Source organism: Toxoplasma gondii, chromosome Ia (genome assembly GCF_000006565.2).
Source record: "Toxoplasma gondii ME49 chromosome Ia, whole genome shotgun sequence".
NCBI lineage: Eukaryota > Apicomplexa > Conoidasida > Eucoccidiorida > Sarcocystidae > Toxoplasma > Toxoplasma gondii.
The window spans coordinates 1,784,799-1,801,837 of record NC_031467.1 but is presented as its reverse complement, the minus strand read 5'-3'; the positions used below and the strand labels follow the sequence as shown (position 1 = coordinate 1,801,837).

Sequence of the window (17,039 nt, the reverse complement as noted above, 5' to 3'; positions counted from 1 at the left end):
TTTCCCCCCCTCAAGTCTTGATTTCGAACTGTCAAACATGCGTCAAAGACTGGGAGACGGGAGGGATTTCGAGCAGAGCCACCCCCAGTGACGCAAAAATCGACACTCTTGGCCGGGTCAGCAGCGCGCGCGGAGAACGCCCGCGTTTCTCGGGAGTACATACACCCCAGTTTCTGCCGCGAAAGCTGCCTGCTCAGAACCTGCGCAAAACCGTGAGCGTTCTCTCTCGACAGCGGATGTTCCTGCGCCGCCCGTCCGAGACACTGCTCTGCTTTTGCCGCCTCAAGAATGCGCCGTCTCCCCCATCACGTGTAGCGATTTCTTGAACCTTCAGTTCTTACGCCTTTCTCAGTGGCCTGAGTCTCGTCTTTCTTCCTCGTTTCCGTACGAGCTCTCGCTGCGTTGCCGCAAATGCCCTTCTCTCCCCTTCCAGCCGTCCGCTCCTCGCGGGCGTCGCTGGCCTCGGGCGCAAACGCGCTCTGTCGCGCTCTCTCACCTCAGGGCCGAGGATATGCTCCGTCGCCGCAGTTCCGCGTCAGACAGGGAGACGCCTGCTGTGTATCTTTACTTCGCGAGAGGACTGGCAAGGACAATGCCTCTTCTTCGCTGCGACACAGCGGCCGGCAGCCGCTTCCTCCGCAGCGGAGGCCGCTGGGGTTGAAGCGAGGAGTTCGCGGACAGGGAGAGACAGCCGAGCGCCGAGAGCACACGACTCGTGGAGACGCTCGTCGCCTGAGGAGACACTGGAGAGGATCACGCAAAGCTGCAGGCGCGAGAGACGACAAAGGCGACGACGTCTCCCTCTGGGGTGCAGTGTCGTTTGCTTCTTCGCCGAGGACGAGGACTTCTCTTGGAAATGACTGTGCCGGCCTACCGTTTCCTCCGTTCTCCACGCCGCCGCTGTCTTCTCTCCTTGCTTCCTCGGCTTCCTCGGCTTTTTGTCCGCTCTCCTCTTTGGAGTTTTGCAGCTCTTCTCCGGCGACTCGTTCGCGGCCTGGGGCTTCTCCTTTCGCGTCTCTCATGAGATTTCCGGCTTCGCCTTCTCTCTCTTCCTCTCTCTCTCGAGCGGCGATTCCACGGGCCGTCGAGTCGCGGCAGGAAGCCGTTGACACCGCAGTCAAGTTGCGGAATGTTTCAGAAGGAACGTTTTACAGACAAGCGAGACGCACCTTTGCCCATGTGGCTTCTCTTCGACGTGAAGAGCCTCGATCGTCGCCAGAGTTGGCCGACTCCAGCGCGGTCGAATCGTCCGACTTGTCTTCTCTCTCACCAGCCTTCTCGTGTAAGACCGCTCTGTCGCAGCCTGCTTCTCGCCTCTTTCGAGAAGGCGCTGATGACCCGTCTTCGGCTGTCTCTGCGTCTTCCCCAACTACAGCGGCTGCACCACCTGCAGCCTCGCGCTTCTCTGCGTCCGATGCGTTTCGACAAGACACCCTTCTCGAGGACTGGTTGAGCGTCCGCGAGGAGATCCGAGCTGCGGTGGAGCGACAGCGAGACAGCGGAGAGACTGCATGCGCCGTCGCGCGACTCACGGCGGCGATCCAGGCCGGACAGGAGGCCGGCGCGAGCAAGGCGAAGAGTGCAGAGCAGGCTCTTCTGACTGCGCTCAGGGAGAACGAGGAGTCCCCTGCCGCGGCCGGAGCCTCTGGAGACAGCCTCCTGCAGAGAGACCTCTGTCTCTTCAAGGTAGATCGCGTTGAACAGAGAAACGAGAAGAAAAGCAGTGCCGAGAAAGATCCAGAATATCGTAGGCTGTCCATGCAAATCATTGCTCACTGCGCACATGACCGGAGAGACGGGCGTTTGCCTTCGGGCAGTGCAGTCACGGTTTGAATCTCAGAGAGCTGTTTGTCGTCAAGACAAGAGCAGCCGCCCCCTCGGAGGTGCATTTGCATTTGCAAGTCCACTCGGCTTCTGTAGTCTTCCTTGCCTGCCTTTCGCATGCACTGAAAGAAGCCGGTTTCTTTGCAGTCGCTGTCGGCACAGCTGGGGTGGCGCCCACTGGCCTGGGACCTCCCCATCTGTGAACTTTCTGCATGCGTGCCGACCAGCCAGTCCAGGCAGATGAAGTTGGAGAGACGCTCGAGTGCGGAGAGTGTCGTCTCCATTCCAAGCGGCAAGAGAACAACCTACGTCTGTGCGTAGGGCTACCTTTTTTCTGAGAATTTTCTTTGTAGCTGCTGCCCACTCGGTTCTCCACTCAAACGTTTGGAGGCTCTCTCTGTGTGTGCTCGGTCTGGTGCAGGCTGTCTCGACGAACCTCGCGCTCGAGCACCTCTCCGTTCGCCTCCTCACTCTTTTGCTCTCTCACCGGAGACATGTCGCCCCTGCCGCTTCTCCACCTCGCTCGTTTGAATCCTCTCCAGCTTCCACAACGAACCTGACGACGCTCTCCGGCGCCGGCTATCCAGACGTTCCCCCATCCCCGCAGCCTGTTTCAAAGCCGCAGCCTGTCTGCGCTTCAAAGGAGACAGTCTGTCCGACAGAGCCTGCGTCGGAGAAATATGTCTCGGCTGCTGCAGCGTCGCCGCGTCCGAGTCCGTGCGTCTCGGGGGCGGTGCCGCTTTTCCCGGTCTCCACGCGCGTCTGGGTGGACAAGGCCGAGGGCAAGGGCGGTGGCAGCGTCTCAGCTTGGGTGTACAGACAGCTCCTGGTGCTCGGGGCGCTGTCTCTGCTGCCTCGCGCGTCTGGGTTCGCCGTCCAGATGCCGGTTCTTCGGTACCTGCTAGCGCGCGTTTTTCCGACGGTTGGCGAGACGCCTGATGCGCAGAGCGAGAGCGCGCATGCGAGGCGGGAGGAGGAAGCGGAGAGGACGAGCGACATGGACTGGGGCCGCGAGTCTTGGCACCCAGCTGTGGTTTTCCGTGTTTCGCTTCAGTCTCTTTCGACTTGTCCTCTGCCCTCACTGCCGCTCGAAGTTCAGCGAAAGTGTTGGGTCGTTCTCTACTTTTCTCTCTGGCACTGGGACATCCAGCAGCACGGGTCTTTCCTTTGCTCGTCTTCGCCTTCTGCTGCTCCTCCGGGAGAGCGCGCGGCGCCGACTTCGCTCTCTCTCTCGCCTTCGACCTTGGCTTCGCCCGCAGCTCCGCGCGGTCGCCTTGATACCTCTTCGTCGCCTTCTTCTGGCCTCGTTTCGCCGGCTGTTTCCCTCTCGGCCTCGCTCTCCGCGTACTCGCCCTTCCCCGACCCACCGCTTGCTGCACTCGTTTCCTGGACTTGTCTGCAAAGTCTCGCGGCTTCTTCGACGCCTCCGCCGCGCATACCCGGTGTCTCTTCTTCCTCTTCTTCGCCGTCCGCCGATCCCGCAGCCTCTACCTCTTTGGGGTCTGCCCCTGAGACCTTCGACTCGGTGGCAGGTGCGGCAGGGCAGGCCGTCGCGCTCTGCTCAGCTCGCGAGGCAGTGCAGCTTCTCCAGGCGCTGAATCACTTGAAACACCAGCTGGTCGAGTTGCCTTTCCTCGCAGATGACTTCGCTGCGGAGACGGAGGCAAGTGACACTGAGGCGCGGAATCCTGGCGCTCAGCCTCGCGCCTCAGAGAGCCTGAGCGCGGCGGCGCCTGCCTCGTCCGACGATGCACTCGGTCCTGCGGCCGCCCTCTCTCCGCGTCGGCGGTCGGAGGCGTGGCTAGCTGGGCTCCAAGACCTCCTGCTGCGGGTCCTGACGGGAACGATCTCGGCGGTCGGCCTCGCGGAGACGCGCGGCATTCTCGGATCCCTCGGGCGGCAAGAGGTACGCGACGCAGTCTTTGTGCACTCACTCGCTCACCGCGTCGCCGAGCTGATGGGGGAAGTCCCGGAGAGAAGCGCGGCGCCGCAGAGCAGAGAGGGAAGAGACGCGCGCGCGGGCGCACAAAACGGTCAGGCGACCAGCGGCGAAGAGCCGCCAAAGGAGCGCGGAGTCTCGGAAGGAAGACCTGTGGAGCAAGGCGAGGAGACAAGTGCTCTGCGCCCCTCCTTCGCCTACAGCGGCAAACGCCTCAAGCTGTCGGAAATGCACAACATCGTCATGCTCGCGATGAAGGCGGAGGTGTACGACCAACACCTGATCGACGCCCTCGCTCGGCTTATAGTCGGAGAAGCGCCGCCCGCCGCGCGCCAGGCAGGCCTCGCCGCGGCGGGGACCGACATGTCGGCGCGTGCGTGTTCAGAAGGAGACGGCGAGGCTCTGGAGCGCGCCCAGCTCGGCTGCGTGATCGGCATCGTGCAGACGCTCGGAAAGCTGCAGGCGAGGACCACTGACTCTGCGCTCTTCGAGCGAATGATGCTCGTAAGTGCAGCGCGCGTTTCCACCAGCTGCTGCTGTTGTACGTTTCAACGGGGAGAGAAAATCACAGATACATGACATGCGTTCAGTGTGTCAAGCGCCTCTCTTGCACTCGCCGCGAAAGACAATTTGGAGGAGAGAGAGAAAGAGAGACGAGAGGTAGACAAAGGAGACAGGAGAGCCACAAGAGCGAGAGAGATACACGGGTGTAAAGGCGACGCATACCTGTTCTTCCTGTCTACTTCGTCTTGCGTCTCGTTCTACCGTCGCTTCGTGTTTCCGCTTGGGGGCGTCATGTCGTTCTCCCCTTTCTCTCCCTCGAACTCCTCTCCTTTGTCCTCGGTTTCTTTCTTCCCTGTCCGGACTCTTGTTCTCTCTCGTGGTCTCTCTTGTTTGCGGTGTTGTGCCCTCTCATGTCTCCCCTTTTTTCCTGTTCTCTTGCTTCTGCTTGCGGGTGTTCTCCCTCTTGTCTTCTTTTTCGCTCTCGGCCTGCTCTCCTTCCCTCTCCCTTTCTCGCTCTTCTCTCCACCGCAGCTTCCGAGTCGTGCTTTCCTCGTTCCGCGCCAGGCACTCTGTGAGGAGCTTCATCGACGACATGCCTTCATCCACGACTGCACTACCGGGCAGGTTCTCTTGGGTCTCACGCGTCTGCGCTTCGTCCACCCGCCGCTGATTCGCGCGCTCGCGCTGAAGACAACGCGAGCGGCTTCCCGGCAGAACGCCCAGCAGACCTTGCAGCAGAAGGTGGAGACGCCGCGACTCGCGCCTGTCTCCGCGGACGCCGTCGGAAGGAACTCTCCAGCCTCGCCAGACTTGGAGTCTGAAGAACCTCCCGGACTAAGCTCTGCCGCCGGAGTCAACACAAATCATTACGTTCTCGCTGTAGGCACTCTCCAGTCATAAACATGCTGCCAGCCCCCCAGGGGACTTGAGGGCAAGACCGTCCAATTCTGAGGGGCAGGAAAAGCGGATTTCGCAGCCGCGACTTCTCTTGTGTAACGACTGGACTTGCGCAGCGACGGACAAAGTGTGCACATACATCTAATCATGTATATCTATATATCTATATCTATCTGTATCTAAATCTCTCTCTCTCTCTATATATATATATATGTAAATACATATGTATATGTCGATGTGTGTCTATATACATATATATATATATATATGCGTAAGGGGATTTGCGTCGATTGAAGGTTCTCCGTCTTTCTGTCGACCCGTCGTGTGACGATCTCCATTGCTCGCGCACTCGAGTCTCCTCCCTCTGCATGTGTTGATCTGTGTCTCTCTGTTTGTATATATCTGCCGGTTCGTATCTGTCTCTCTAGGTCTCTCTACATCTCTCTACCCACTTCTCTATTGCTGTTGTCATCTGCCTTTCAGTCTCTTCTTCTTTGTTTTTATGTGTGCGGCTGCATGCGAGAGCAACAGCGAGTTTCCTGAGTCTCTGGCTTTCGTACGCTGCGCTTCGTGAGCAGTGACTCGCTCGTTGTCTGTCTCGGAGAACCTCATGCGTTCGCTTCTCAAACGCAGAGACGGCAGGCTTTCGGGAGACTCCACTCTCGCGAGGAAACTGAACCGTGTCGCATGCGTTTGCGGCGCCGCGGCCGAAGCTAAAAGACAGACAGAACGTCTCTGTGCGAGCGCGAGTTTCGGCCCAATCCACAACGGCGTTTGTCGGAGCGTCTGTTGCTTTTGCAGGCGAACATGATCAGCCGCAACGGCTTCTACAGTTTTTCGCTGCTTCAGCAAGTCATCAAAGTCAGTGAACGACGGGGCGCGGGATACGCGAGACCGAGGCGCAGCGGCCAAAAGCAGAAGCAGAGACCTCAGAGAAGGCAATTCGCTGAGGAAACGGGCGACTGATGCAGACGGAGAAGCACAGGAGAGAGGCAGGAGAAAAGGCTTCAGACGAGAGAGAGAAGTGAAGCGATAGAAGAATACATATTCATATACATATATATATATAAATAAACATATATACATATATTAACCATATTCCATAATAGACATACGCGTATATGCATATGTGTGTATACATATTTATATTTGGGGAGAGATGCACAGGGAATAGAGGGGAGCGAGTTCAGGAGAGAGGAACGCTGTGGTGTTTGGGGATTTGCGTGTGTGCATTTGTGTGTGCATCGTGATTTTGATTTTTATTCTTTTTCTTCAGCTTCAACTCACCTCGGGAGCCACGACGAGCGTCCTGGCGATGACTCAAATGCTCGCGACGCTCGCGCGGTTCGGAGATTTCCAGCCCGCTGACTCGCACTTGCGTCTCCTCATCCGTACGCTTGTCAACTGTCTTGTGTCCACTTAACCGTGGAGAAAGAGACGGAAAACGAAACACAGTTACAGGGGGAATAAGTGTAGTCTCGCTTGTCAAGTTCCTGTGTCTACTGAAGAAGAGGAAACGGAGACGACAACTCTCACGCGTGCGAGGAAAAGAGATTCGCAAGAGAAACTCACAACAGGGGAGACGAAGAAGACAAACGAAGGGGGCCTTCGCACAGACACCAAGACATAGGGATGACTCCGATAAAAATACGTAGCCTTCATTCTCGGTTCCGGTGTAGAAGACGCTGAAGCGGCGGAGGGGATGACGACCGTGACAAAGAGATTAAGACGGAGATAGAAGAGTTCTCGAACTGGGGGAAGCGGCGCGCGGAGTGGAGACGAAGACTGAGGCGGCACAGAGAAGAAGAGAGGCTTGTCCGGGGCCGTGAGGAGACAACCAAGAAGCAAGTGTGGCGAGAGCAAACAGCCGGAAGGAAGAAGGAGGGAAGGGAGCAGGAAAACGGGGAACTTTGAAACCGAAACAAGAGGAAAATCCGTGGAAGCGTCCTCGCTCTGCTTGACACCAGCACCCAGACTTTTTTGTTCCTCTTTTACTTCTCTCTGTCTTCTCCGTTACTCTGTTTCGCTCTGTCTGGAAGGAGACGACCCTAGAGGACAGCGTGATGCTTGTGCAGCTTCTCTCGTTCTCTCGCTCGGATGCGGTCTGCCTTTTCAGGGTGGTGTCTCCCGCGTTTCGTTGCGGAACTTCTGCGACGCCCCGCCAGCGCCATTTCTCCTCTCAACGCTTCGCAGCTTCTTTGCTCCTTCGCAAAACTGCGCTACGTCGATGTCCCCTTCGTCTCTCACCTTCTCTCCATCTTCACGTCTCCACAGCCTTCTTCTCTGCGTTCTTCCTCTTCGTCGTCTCCGTCTGCTGCTTCGTCATCCGCGTCGAGCAACGAAGTCGAGAGGAACCTTCTTGGAGTGGAGGTGGAAGTTCCTCGGTCGTCGCCATTGGCGTTTCCTCGGGTGAGGATCCATCCCGCGATTGCGGCTTTGTTTCTCGAGAGAGTCCTTTCGTCCTCGACCTTGTCAAGGGGAGAACGAGACGCGCGCTCTCCTCTCTACTGGCCCCGAGGTCCACCATCTCTCCCTTGCCTCAGAGAAGCTCCTCAAATAGCATCTGCCTCGACACTCTTGAGGAATCGACGAGGCACACACCACAAAATGTCTGTCTCTACGTCTCGACTGCTGCTTCTTTTTTTACGCCCCAGTAACAGTCCTCTCCTGACATATACGTCAACATATATATATATATATATATGTCCATGTATGTATGTACATGTATGTATGTCCATGTATGTATGTACATGTATGTATGTATAAGGATAGGTAGTCTGTTTACCAGGCACTGCTGCACTGTGTCTTTTCTCTCTGTGTTTGTCTCTTCCTCTGCACACACCTGTATTTTATATATTGCTGTTGTCGACGTTTGTTTAAATATAGAGAAGGACGCGTTGTCGCCTGCGTTTTGGCGGCTGGTCCCGGCCGTTGGCTTTGAGAACGCTTTGAGATGTTTCGCCTTTTGCAGCTGCCGCCATGCCCCTTTGACATTCGCGGGTGCCGGCGCGTGCTCAAGACGCTCGACGCAGCTGCCCTCGTTTCCATCGTCGAGGCCGTGGACGCGATGAACTTTTGGTCGGCCGCCTCACTCCACCTTCTCTACCAGGTGTGTGGAAACGCATGGCTCGGTCCAGTGCACAGACGCTGAAAACGCGCTGAGGAGGCCAGAGAAGTCGACGCGGCTTTGCGGCCTGGAGCGGCTGAACATTGAGGCCAGTGGCCCGGTGAAAAACTGCGGCCGCGCAGCCGCAAGCGAGCGAATCTGCGAGCATGTCTGTTTGTGGGGTACGGGTGGATTCCCCGGGATCCCCCGCGACACTCTGCTCTCTCTTCTTTCTGCAGATGTTCAGTGTCTGCTCGTTCACATGCTTTCCGTGCATACGTATAGAAATAAGAACATATACATACATATATACATATATACATATATATATATATATGTGTGTGCGTGTATATAGATATATATATGTATAAATATGTATATATGTGTGTATTCACCTGCGAAAATGCGCGTTTTCTGCGTACCTGCAAGTTTGAACGTCGCTGCATGGGGATGTGCGAATCCTCGAGTGTACATACACTGGCTTCCGGTGTCTCTCGGCAGCGGATTTCACGGTGTGTGTGAGAAACATTTCTCCCGCGTTCTGACAAAATGGCTGCGGCCGCCTCTCGAGCTTGAAAAGTCCCTTTCAATCTTTTAGGGGTAAATACCAATTTCGCACATCGAATTGAGTCTACTTCTGAAAAGGCTGGTCGCCGATACGAGCGGCTCCTTGTTGTATTGTTTTTCCGTTGCCTTCGAGGGTTCGTTTTCTTTCTGGATCTTTTTCTCTGGATTTCGCAGATCAAGTGCATTCTGGAAGACAGCCTCCACGACTTGAAAGCCTCGCAGATCATCGCCATTTGCCTGGCCTTCCGCGACTGGCACTATCGAGATTGGTGAGAACGCGAGAAAAACTGTTTCCAGACATTCCTCTCTTCCCTTCTCCTCAAACGCAGGCTGCTGAGACAGTTCAGACTCGCCGACACAGAAGAGACGTCTGCGTACTCTCCACGCACTACGACTTCTGCGGGAGTCGACGCCCTCAGACGTTTAGTCTTCCATTCAGCTTCAGAGAGGTCTGGGCGGTCTGCTTCGTGGGGGGAGAGAGAACATGAGAGAGGCGAGAGCAGACGAGAGGTGTGTGTGTGTACTGCAAGATTCGCGTTTTCACGGCCGCCTAGGTGTCGCCTTCTAGAAGGACGGAAGGCGTTTTCTGTGTCGAGAATCAAGCCACTGGATGCACGGTTGAGGGCATTATTTTTTGTTCGTCAGGGAACTCCCCGACGCCATGGTGGCTGGAGAGGCGCTGGATGAGTCGACCGACGAAGAAGAGTTTCTTCTTACACCAGAGAGGGGAGACCTTTCCTCGGACTCCTCTTTGCTCGGGGCCTCCGCTGCGCTGCTGATGCAAACAGCCTCGCCGCCCTTCCAGCCACAGCCTTTGAATTCGTTCTCCTTTTCTGCTTCCCTTGCTTCCTCTTCCTCTTCTTCTTCCGCTTCGGCTGTCTCGCCGTTGGCGCGGGGTGGCGCTGTGGGGTCCGAAGTGAGAGACATTGAATGGCAGTGTCTCCATCGAAGTGCATGGAAAGAAGAATTGGTGTTGAACTGCGTGGAGGCGCTGGAGCGTCACGAGTCCTTCGCCCTCTCGAACTGGCTTTGCATGCAGAAGCTGAAGACACTGGTGGACGCTCTCCACCTCGACCTCTTCTTCCCCTACTTCTCGTGGTTTCTCGCTTCGTCGCCGTCTGCGCGCCTGTTGCCTCCCGCCGCCTCGCGCGCTGTGAGCGCTGTCGGAGGGGAAGCGAAAGCTTTGTCAAACTACGCCGAGGAAGCGCCTGGCGTCGGCGGATCAGTTTGCAGGGCTTCCGAAGAACTCTCGCCGAAGGACGAAAACTCGCCGGGTACACATGCGGTTGCAGGCAACAGCGTCGGAAAAACGGAGAAGGCGAACTGGTCGGGCACCGACGGTGCGCCCCTCCTCCAGTACGAAGTCCTCGACCTGACCCCTCCAGTGTACGTCCACCCGGCGCTCGAGACTCCGCAGAGCTCGCGCGGCGAGAGGCCTGGCGGTGCGGCCCAGACGGTCGCAGGCACTCAGGGAGAGACGCGGGCGGTCTCCCTCCTCGAGCGTTTCCAGGTATTGCCTCCGTGGCTGTGGAGGCAGCTGGTGAAAGCCTCGTTCGTCTCCCGTGGTGAGGTTGAGGCGAATCGACACCTGCATGACAGAGAAGGCGACGACGCCTCTGAAGAGAGCGACAGCCGCGAAGGTGAGCTCTTCCGCTCGACGGAGTCGGAACGGGAACGAGTGGAGAGAGAAGAAGAGAGGGAGAGAGCGGACGAGAAGGAAGAGGAGGATCGGAAGCCAAGAACGAAAGAAAGTCCGAAAAAAGAAAGGCCTATCAAGATATCAAGAGCTGCGGACTACCGACGATAAGAAGAGGCTGAGGTTGGAGAGCAAGAGATGTTTCTCCTAAGCACATGTGGAGGAGCCTTCGCAGAGGCGCAGCAGTTTCTCGCGTTCGAACAGAAAGAAGAGCGTCTCGACCGTGACGTATTTGTCGGCGTGAGGTGCGACTGTGTCTCCTCCGTTGGTTTCTGTTGTTGCTAAGTCGCGAGTAAACGGAGACACTGTGACTCCAGATTATGCTGAAAACGACTTGCGTTTTGAGGCACAAAATCCCGAGCGTTTTGCGGCGATCCACGGCGGCAGACGAGAGTGCCAAGTTGCCTCACTTTTTCAAAAGTGAAGAAATGGTTCGCCTCAAGCGCCACTGCGATGTCTTCCCTCGTCAGTTAAACATGTCCTTGCTTCTCGAAAGTCTCTCGTCTCCTCACTTCTTTTCTTCTCTTCTCGTATGTGGCTTTGCAGCCTGCGCGCGCCCCTGCCGGCGCGACTCGCCCGCCGCCGATCAGGTCACCCCCGCGCCTGAAGGAAACGAAACCCACTCTCCCTCTCCTTCTTCGTCTTCTTCTTCTTCTTCGTCTTCTTCTCCTTCTTCGTCTTCTTCTTCTCCTTCTTCTTCATGCGTGGTCCGCCCCGTTGCTCTCCGCCTTGTCCGGGGAAAGCCGTCCTCCGAAGGCGCGTCAGCGAAGTCGTCTGTCAGTCACCTCTCTCTGCAAACGGAAGAGCCGCCTTCCCCCTGTTCCCTCCTCCCATCTTCTTCTTCTTCGTGTTCTCCCTCGTCCTCTTCCTCTTTTTCTTCGTTCTCTTCTCCTCGCGCGCACTCTGCCTGTTTCTCGGAGCGGGCGGAGACGCCTCTGGAGGCGAGTCACCCGCCAGTGCTCCATCCGTTCGGCCACCGAGGCGCAGGCGCCGTCATCGAAGACGTCGGGCCGTTCCGCGTCTTCGTCGGCCCATTCGTCCGCGGCATGCGCGTCGACGTGGTTGTCGAGTCCCTCCCCCGAGGTCCAGAGACAGTCCCGAAGAAAAAGGAAAAAAAAACCAAGAAGAGGCGGAAGCAGAAGCCGAGACTCGCCCCGGAGCCCGACGAGACGACCTGAAAAAAAAACGCAAACTGCGAGGGAACGCGCGGCATGCGGCAGTCACACTCGGGAAGCAAACGACGAAACGCGCATCGAGGGAACAAATGGTGAACTCCTCCGAATCGTCTCTGCCACTTCCGCCTCCATTTTGGCATGTGTATATATCCATTTATCTATTCATATATACATGCATATGTCAATATATATATATATATATATCAATATATACATCAGTATATATATATATATATATATATATATATATTTACAAAGGATCTGTATAAGAATGGATTGCTCCCCACCCCCCCACACCCATTGCTTTTGAGATAAGCGTCCTTGTAGAGGAGCTCTTGTCTCGATATTTTCTCATTGACGTCAGCAGGGTTGCCTGCGTGTACGCGCATGCCCATCATACACAGAGATGCCGAAGCTGTGCGCGCGGTGTATGTACGCGATAGTCGGCCTGGATGCGCGGACTGTGTTTTTCTGGACTCTGAAAAACTAGACGCCGACGAGGGCTCTTCGCCTGTCGTCGCGGGTGGCAAATTCGTCCCCTTCAGCTTTCTTTCGAGTCCCAAGAACGAAAAAATCGAGTTTCCAGTACGCTCTCCAGACTCGTCACATCGCAGCCGCGTCCTCATTCTGGCGCTCAGTCCATCTCGTTACACCAGTGTTTTCCTCAATTTCTAGAAATCTCTACGTGTATCTACAGCCAGTTACCACATATTCATATACCCACTGACGCGGAAGCATCTATCTTTCTACCTACATATACATCTATCCTCTATCTACTTGTCTGTCTCTAGCTACCTGCCTATCTAGATATACATGTCTACCTAGATATACGTGCATCTCTCCCTCTTTGTATCTAGTACGTGAGTGTACACAAACATGTTTTTAACCTTCCTACGTATAGATAAAAATATATACATATATATATGTATATATGAATCGCTGACGGATACGCTGCATCGAGGTGGGTGCCGCAGGCCGAGAGGTCAAGGGTATGCGGAAGGGCGAGCAGAAGGCGCCTGCTGGATGTCTGCATTTCTCTCGAGATTGAGAAAGGTTCCGCGAGTGTCCGAAGAGACCCTGTCAACTGGTTCGTTCGACGAACGGCTGGTGAGGTTCGAGCGCGACGAAAGAAGAAGCGAGCAGACTCTGTCTAGCGACGCAGCTCGAACGCTAAAAGAGAAGAAGACCCTCGTCCCGAATGCCGAGCCTCGCCAGCGAGCGGAGCAACGACCGAACGGCGGCAGTTCAAAGAAAGCAGAAATCAAGCGGAACCGTTTTTCCTCGCAAAATAAAATTAGAGGATAGACGAACTGCGACCCTCTCAGATCCACCGCCCCCCCCTCTCCCAACACCACTCTCCTGAAGTCGAGAATGTTCTTTCTTCTCATACATCTGTAAATGCATAAATGTATCTATACGCATATACACATATATGTAAATATCTACATATATATAGATATATATTTCATGGATTTCATATTCACGCATATACAGATCCCCACATACACATACACACATACATGTACATATATATATATATATATATATATATATATTATATATATATATATATATGTCAGTATGTGTGAATTTTACATGTTGCGTATTTCTCTTGGTCACGCGTACGCCATATCTCTCTGAAATGGCCGTCTGGCTCTACCTGTCACTTTCAGCATTTTGAGAGATGCGCGAAGATGGTGACGCCACTTTGCGCGTGCAGTCAGAGCGTTTCTGGCTTCTACTTCTCTTTTCTTCACTCGGTTCCCTTCGCCCTTGCTCTCCGCTGCATCTTCCCGGCTACGTCTGATACCTGCTCGCCTCTTGTCGAAAACGTTATCTTTCACGAAAGCGTCTCTTGACCCCCATCCCCGCGGTCGCCACCACCCCAGTGGACTGCGTCAGAGACGCCAACGAGTTGGCTTGACTTCCGTATCCGACGACACCGTATACCTCATTTCACGTTGGGGATCGCGGTGGTGCGCGCCCTACGGGGGTAGCCGCTGAACGTCAATCTCGAGAAAATCTATCGCAGCTTTTTCGCTTCGTGAACTGCTCTCTCTGTGGAGGTCTGGCGCCGCAGCCTACGCGTGGTGTGGGTCCTACTACAGTGCTTTCTCTGCTGCTCGCGTCCACCACGTTGCTTTCCTGGGTCGCCCCCCCCCTCTGCTTCGGCGTTTGAACGACTGAACAAGGAAAAGGAGATGAAGGCGATCCTGCAAAAAAGGCAACAACCCGCGGGGGGCTCGCACAGAGCCTCAGCCGCTCAAGGAACATGTCCTCCACGCATGCGTACCGAGACATCCACGGGAAGGTCTAGTCTAGGTCGACTACTTCCGGAGGCAAGCCGCGACTCGATAAGTGCATCTCTTTCTCAGCGCCTCGAGCGGCTTTGACCTCTCCGGCTTCCTCCTTCGCTTGCGTCTCGTCGCTCCTCCAAGGGATGCGCCGCGCCCAGGCGGAGTTGGAGACACGCGCGCACCGGCGAAGAGACGACCGTACGCCTCACCACTGCTTGCCTTCACCGTGGAAAGGGAGTTAAAGAAGAGGCCAGCGCTTCTGAGAAAGCAGGGAATCCGCATGACGACTCTGATACAGAAAACGTCTCGCCCGACCCGTTCTTCTGGGGAAAGAAAAACACACAATGGAGACCAGGACTGCTCTCAGAAAGCGCAAGCAAACTCACAGACGCTTACAGTTCTCCGGCCACATCGGCGTACCACACACCTCTACTACGTACATATATATATATATATATATATATCGCTGTCTATGCGTGCAAACATGCATATATATACACACATATATACAAATATATATATATATATATATATGTATCGGAGTAACATTAAAGACGTATCTACATGCTTTAAACACCCGCAAACCTGTATATCTGACTATGCATAGGGCTCTGCATGCATATGTGTATATGTGACTGGAGAGGGATGCATTGTTGAGCGGTTCGACTCACACGCGTGTGCGAAGTTCACTGTCTAGTCCATGCGGAGTCTGCCTAGGACGCCGAGGTTGGAGACGGGGTGTTTGGGGAAGAAGTCGCTGAATTCGAGCTGGTCGTCGTTGTAATAGTCGAAGTCTTGAGCAGGGCGGATGTCGGGGCGTCTGGGGATGACGACGGTGTCGTTGAAGACGTTTTGGTGGGCGTCTGCGTGTCGGAAGTGGACGAGAATTTTGTACGAGTTGTCCTCGAGTGCCTTCTGCGTGACTTCGATGTCCTGCAGGTCGACCGCGCCGCAACCGTTGACGATCGTCGTCTTGATCGCGACGATCTCTCCGTTCAGCTCTCGCACGTCGACACGCACACCCTGGCGGTTCTTCAGCCAAGACACGACGCTGCGTTCCGGGTCGTGAGAGTTGTACCTGAAGTGCATGAGGCAGCGCTCTGCGTCGAAGACCATGCTGTGTGGCGGGGTGGGTGTGTCGAACCAGTCCAAGACCTGGTAGTAGTTCCAGCCTTCGTTCTCCATCCGACGCTGGATGAAGGTGGACAGCGAAAGCATCGGCACAAGCGTCATGGCGTCTTCGCGGCCCTGCCGACTGAAGTGGACGTCGATTCGGCCGACGTTGCAGACACCCTTGACTTGCTGGCAATACGCCTCCCAGTACGAGTCCTTCGTCCCCACGCACCCCCGCGGCACCGTGAAGCGCTGCACGTGTTTCTGCGCAAAGTTCAGGACCTGCACACTCTCGCTGCGCCGCATCGTGTACCGCAGCTCACCCTCGTGCTCCCCGTAGCTGAAGAGCACCTCGATCGATCGCGCGTCGATCAGCCCGAGGTCCGTGTTGTCGCCGTTCTCTTGGTTGGCAATCGTGTCGAACACAACCACGCAGCCTGCCTGGTCAAAGTAGACTTGAATCTTCAGGTCCCGCGTGTCTGGTCCCTTCAGGATCGACTTCAGCGTCTGACCCTGCGTCCGCAGCATCTTCGCCATCTCCGGATACATCACGAACTGCGTTCCCATCTGAATCAGCTGATTCACGAACGCCCCTAGACGCCGCGGTTCCTGGCCTGCCTCGCGCGCAGCAGCTGCGGAGACGCACGGATAAAATCCAGGAGACGAGACAGCGAGCAACGCGCAGAGGCCGAAGAGCAGCGCCCAGCACCCGAGACGCCGCGGCGGAGACGCGGCGCGGACAGGTCTGGAGGAGCGTCGGGGCGAAGAAGCGCCCCCAGACGCAGAAGACGCGCGCGACATCGCGGAAAAAGAGCAGGCGGCGGAACAGGGGGGAACTGACCAGAAGACCAGGGAGACGTACACGGGAAGACAAGAGGAGACACGCGGTCCTGGAAGTTGCAAACAGACACAGAAAGTCCGCAGAGAAAGGGTGCCGATGAAATGTCGCTTGACAACGAGTCGCTGTAAAAGAACGTCCGCGACGACTTGTGCCGGTGGAAAGCTGCTTTGTCTCTTCAAAGGAACTGTTGCCCGGAAAAAAGAAACCTGAGAGCCAGTGCCGGAGGACAGCGCGGCTCGGTTCCGGGATACGATACAAAAGAAAGAAGCACAACAGGAGACGGACAAGAGGCAAGAGGAAAAAAGGGGAAGAGGCCGGCTTCTCGATGGTCTTCTCCACTACAGGTGGGTTCGACCAGATGTAGACTGGCGAATCTCAGGCTTCGAAAGTCGCGGCACCGGTCCTGAAGGAAGCCAAGGGTCATGGTATACCGTTTTTCTCTCAAGAAAGGCTTTGAATCGAGAGGAAACGCGCGCTCTCAAAGACCTTTCTCTCCAAGGCGTGCAGACAGCCGGACCGACAGAGCGTCGATTCTTCGAGATGCTGGACGATGCGGAGCAAATGCCTACAGGAGAGGAAGGTACTGACGAAACAATCCGACTCGGGGCTTTGTCCGCCAGAAGACGAAACAGATCGGGTTCGGGATATGGGAGTGGGAAGAGTGGAAAGAAAACTTGGTGTGCTGCGAGGCTGCAGTGAATCGTGGCGCTAGGCGAAGTCGCGCTCTGCTGTCAGCAGCAGCTCTCACGTGCCGCGAGCAAGCCCCGTTGCTCCAACACGCCCTGCGCAAGACAGAATCAGGCGAGGCTCGCGAACTTCAGCCACTCGTCTACAAGGCAAGTCGAAGCAACGGAAAATGGAAGACTCCCGCCAGGTTGCTCGAGGCTTTTCGTGGCAGCACGGTCCTCCCGCAACGCGCTGCAGCACGCGGTGGTGCTCGGCTGGTCGAGCAAGGACCTCGCGAGGCTGGGGCAAAAACCGGAAGAAAAAGCAACTGCCTCGCTGCTGGAGAGAAGGCGACGAGCCGCGAGTCTCCAGCGAAGCTCTCGTTTTCTCAGCGGCGACAAAGCCGTAAACGCT

The 17,039-nt window shown here is 55.8% G+C and overlaps 2 protein-coding genes across 2 annotated transcripts; one reads left to right on the top strand and one right to left on the bottom strand.

Moving 5' to 3' along the window:
• Positions 1–21: 21 nt before the first annotated feature.
• On the top strand, positions 22–12,245 carry TGME49_295380 (hypothetical protein). Its single transcript, XM_002371446.2, has 10 exons — positions 22–1,686; positions 2,246–4,267; positions 4,832–5,146; positions 5,966–6,025; positions 6,441–6,555; positions 7,281–7,573; positions 8,136–8,273; positions 9,012–9,106; positions 9,483–10,477; positions 11,080–12,245. The coding sequence occupies exons 1-10, from the start codon at positions 412–414 to the stop codon at positions 11,709–11,711; spliced, it is 5,940 nt and encodes a 1,979-aa protein (XP_002371487.1). The 5' UTR covers positions 22–411; the 3' UTR covers positions 11,712–12,245.
• A 1,565-nt stretch (positions 12,246–13,810) lies between these two features.
• TGME49_295390 (hypothetical protein) lies at positions 13,811–15,919 on the bottom strand (the record flags this gene model as incomplete). The annotated part of the gene is made up of 3 exons (XM_018782271.1): positions 13,811–13,921; positions 14,679–15,196; positions 15,442–15,919. The coding sequence occupies 3 exons, from the start codon at positions 15,917–15,919 to the stop codon at positions 13,811–13,813; spliced, it is 1,107 nt and encodes a 368-aa protein (XP_018638524.1).
• Positions 15,920–17,039: the final 1,120 nt, after the last annotated feature.

Bases quoted from the DNA above. Each gene is read 5' to 3' on its own strand.
- TGME49_295380 (XM_002371446.2), top strand. From the start codon at position 412: ATGCCCTTCTCTCCCCTTCCAGCCGTCCGCTCCTCGCGGGCGTCGCTG. The intron at 1,687-2,245 runs GTAGATCGCGTT...GGTCTGGTGCAG, and splicing joins GAGACCTCTGTCTCTTCAAG to GCTGTCTCGACGAACCTCGC. The intron at 6,556-7,280 runs GTACGCTTGTCA...CTGCCTTTTCAG, and splicing joins GCACTTGCGTCTCCTCATCC to GGTGGTGTCTCCCGCGTTTC.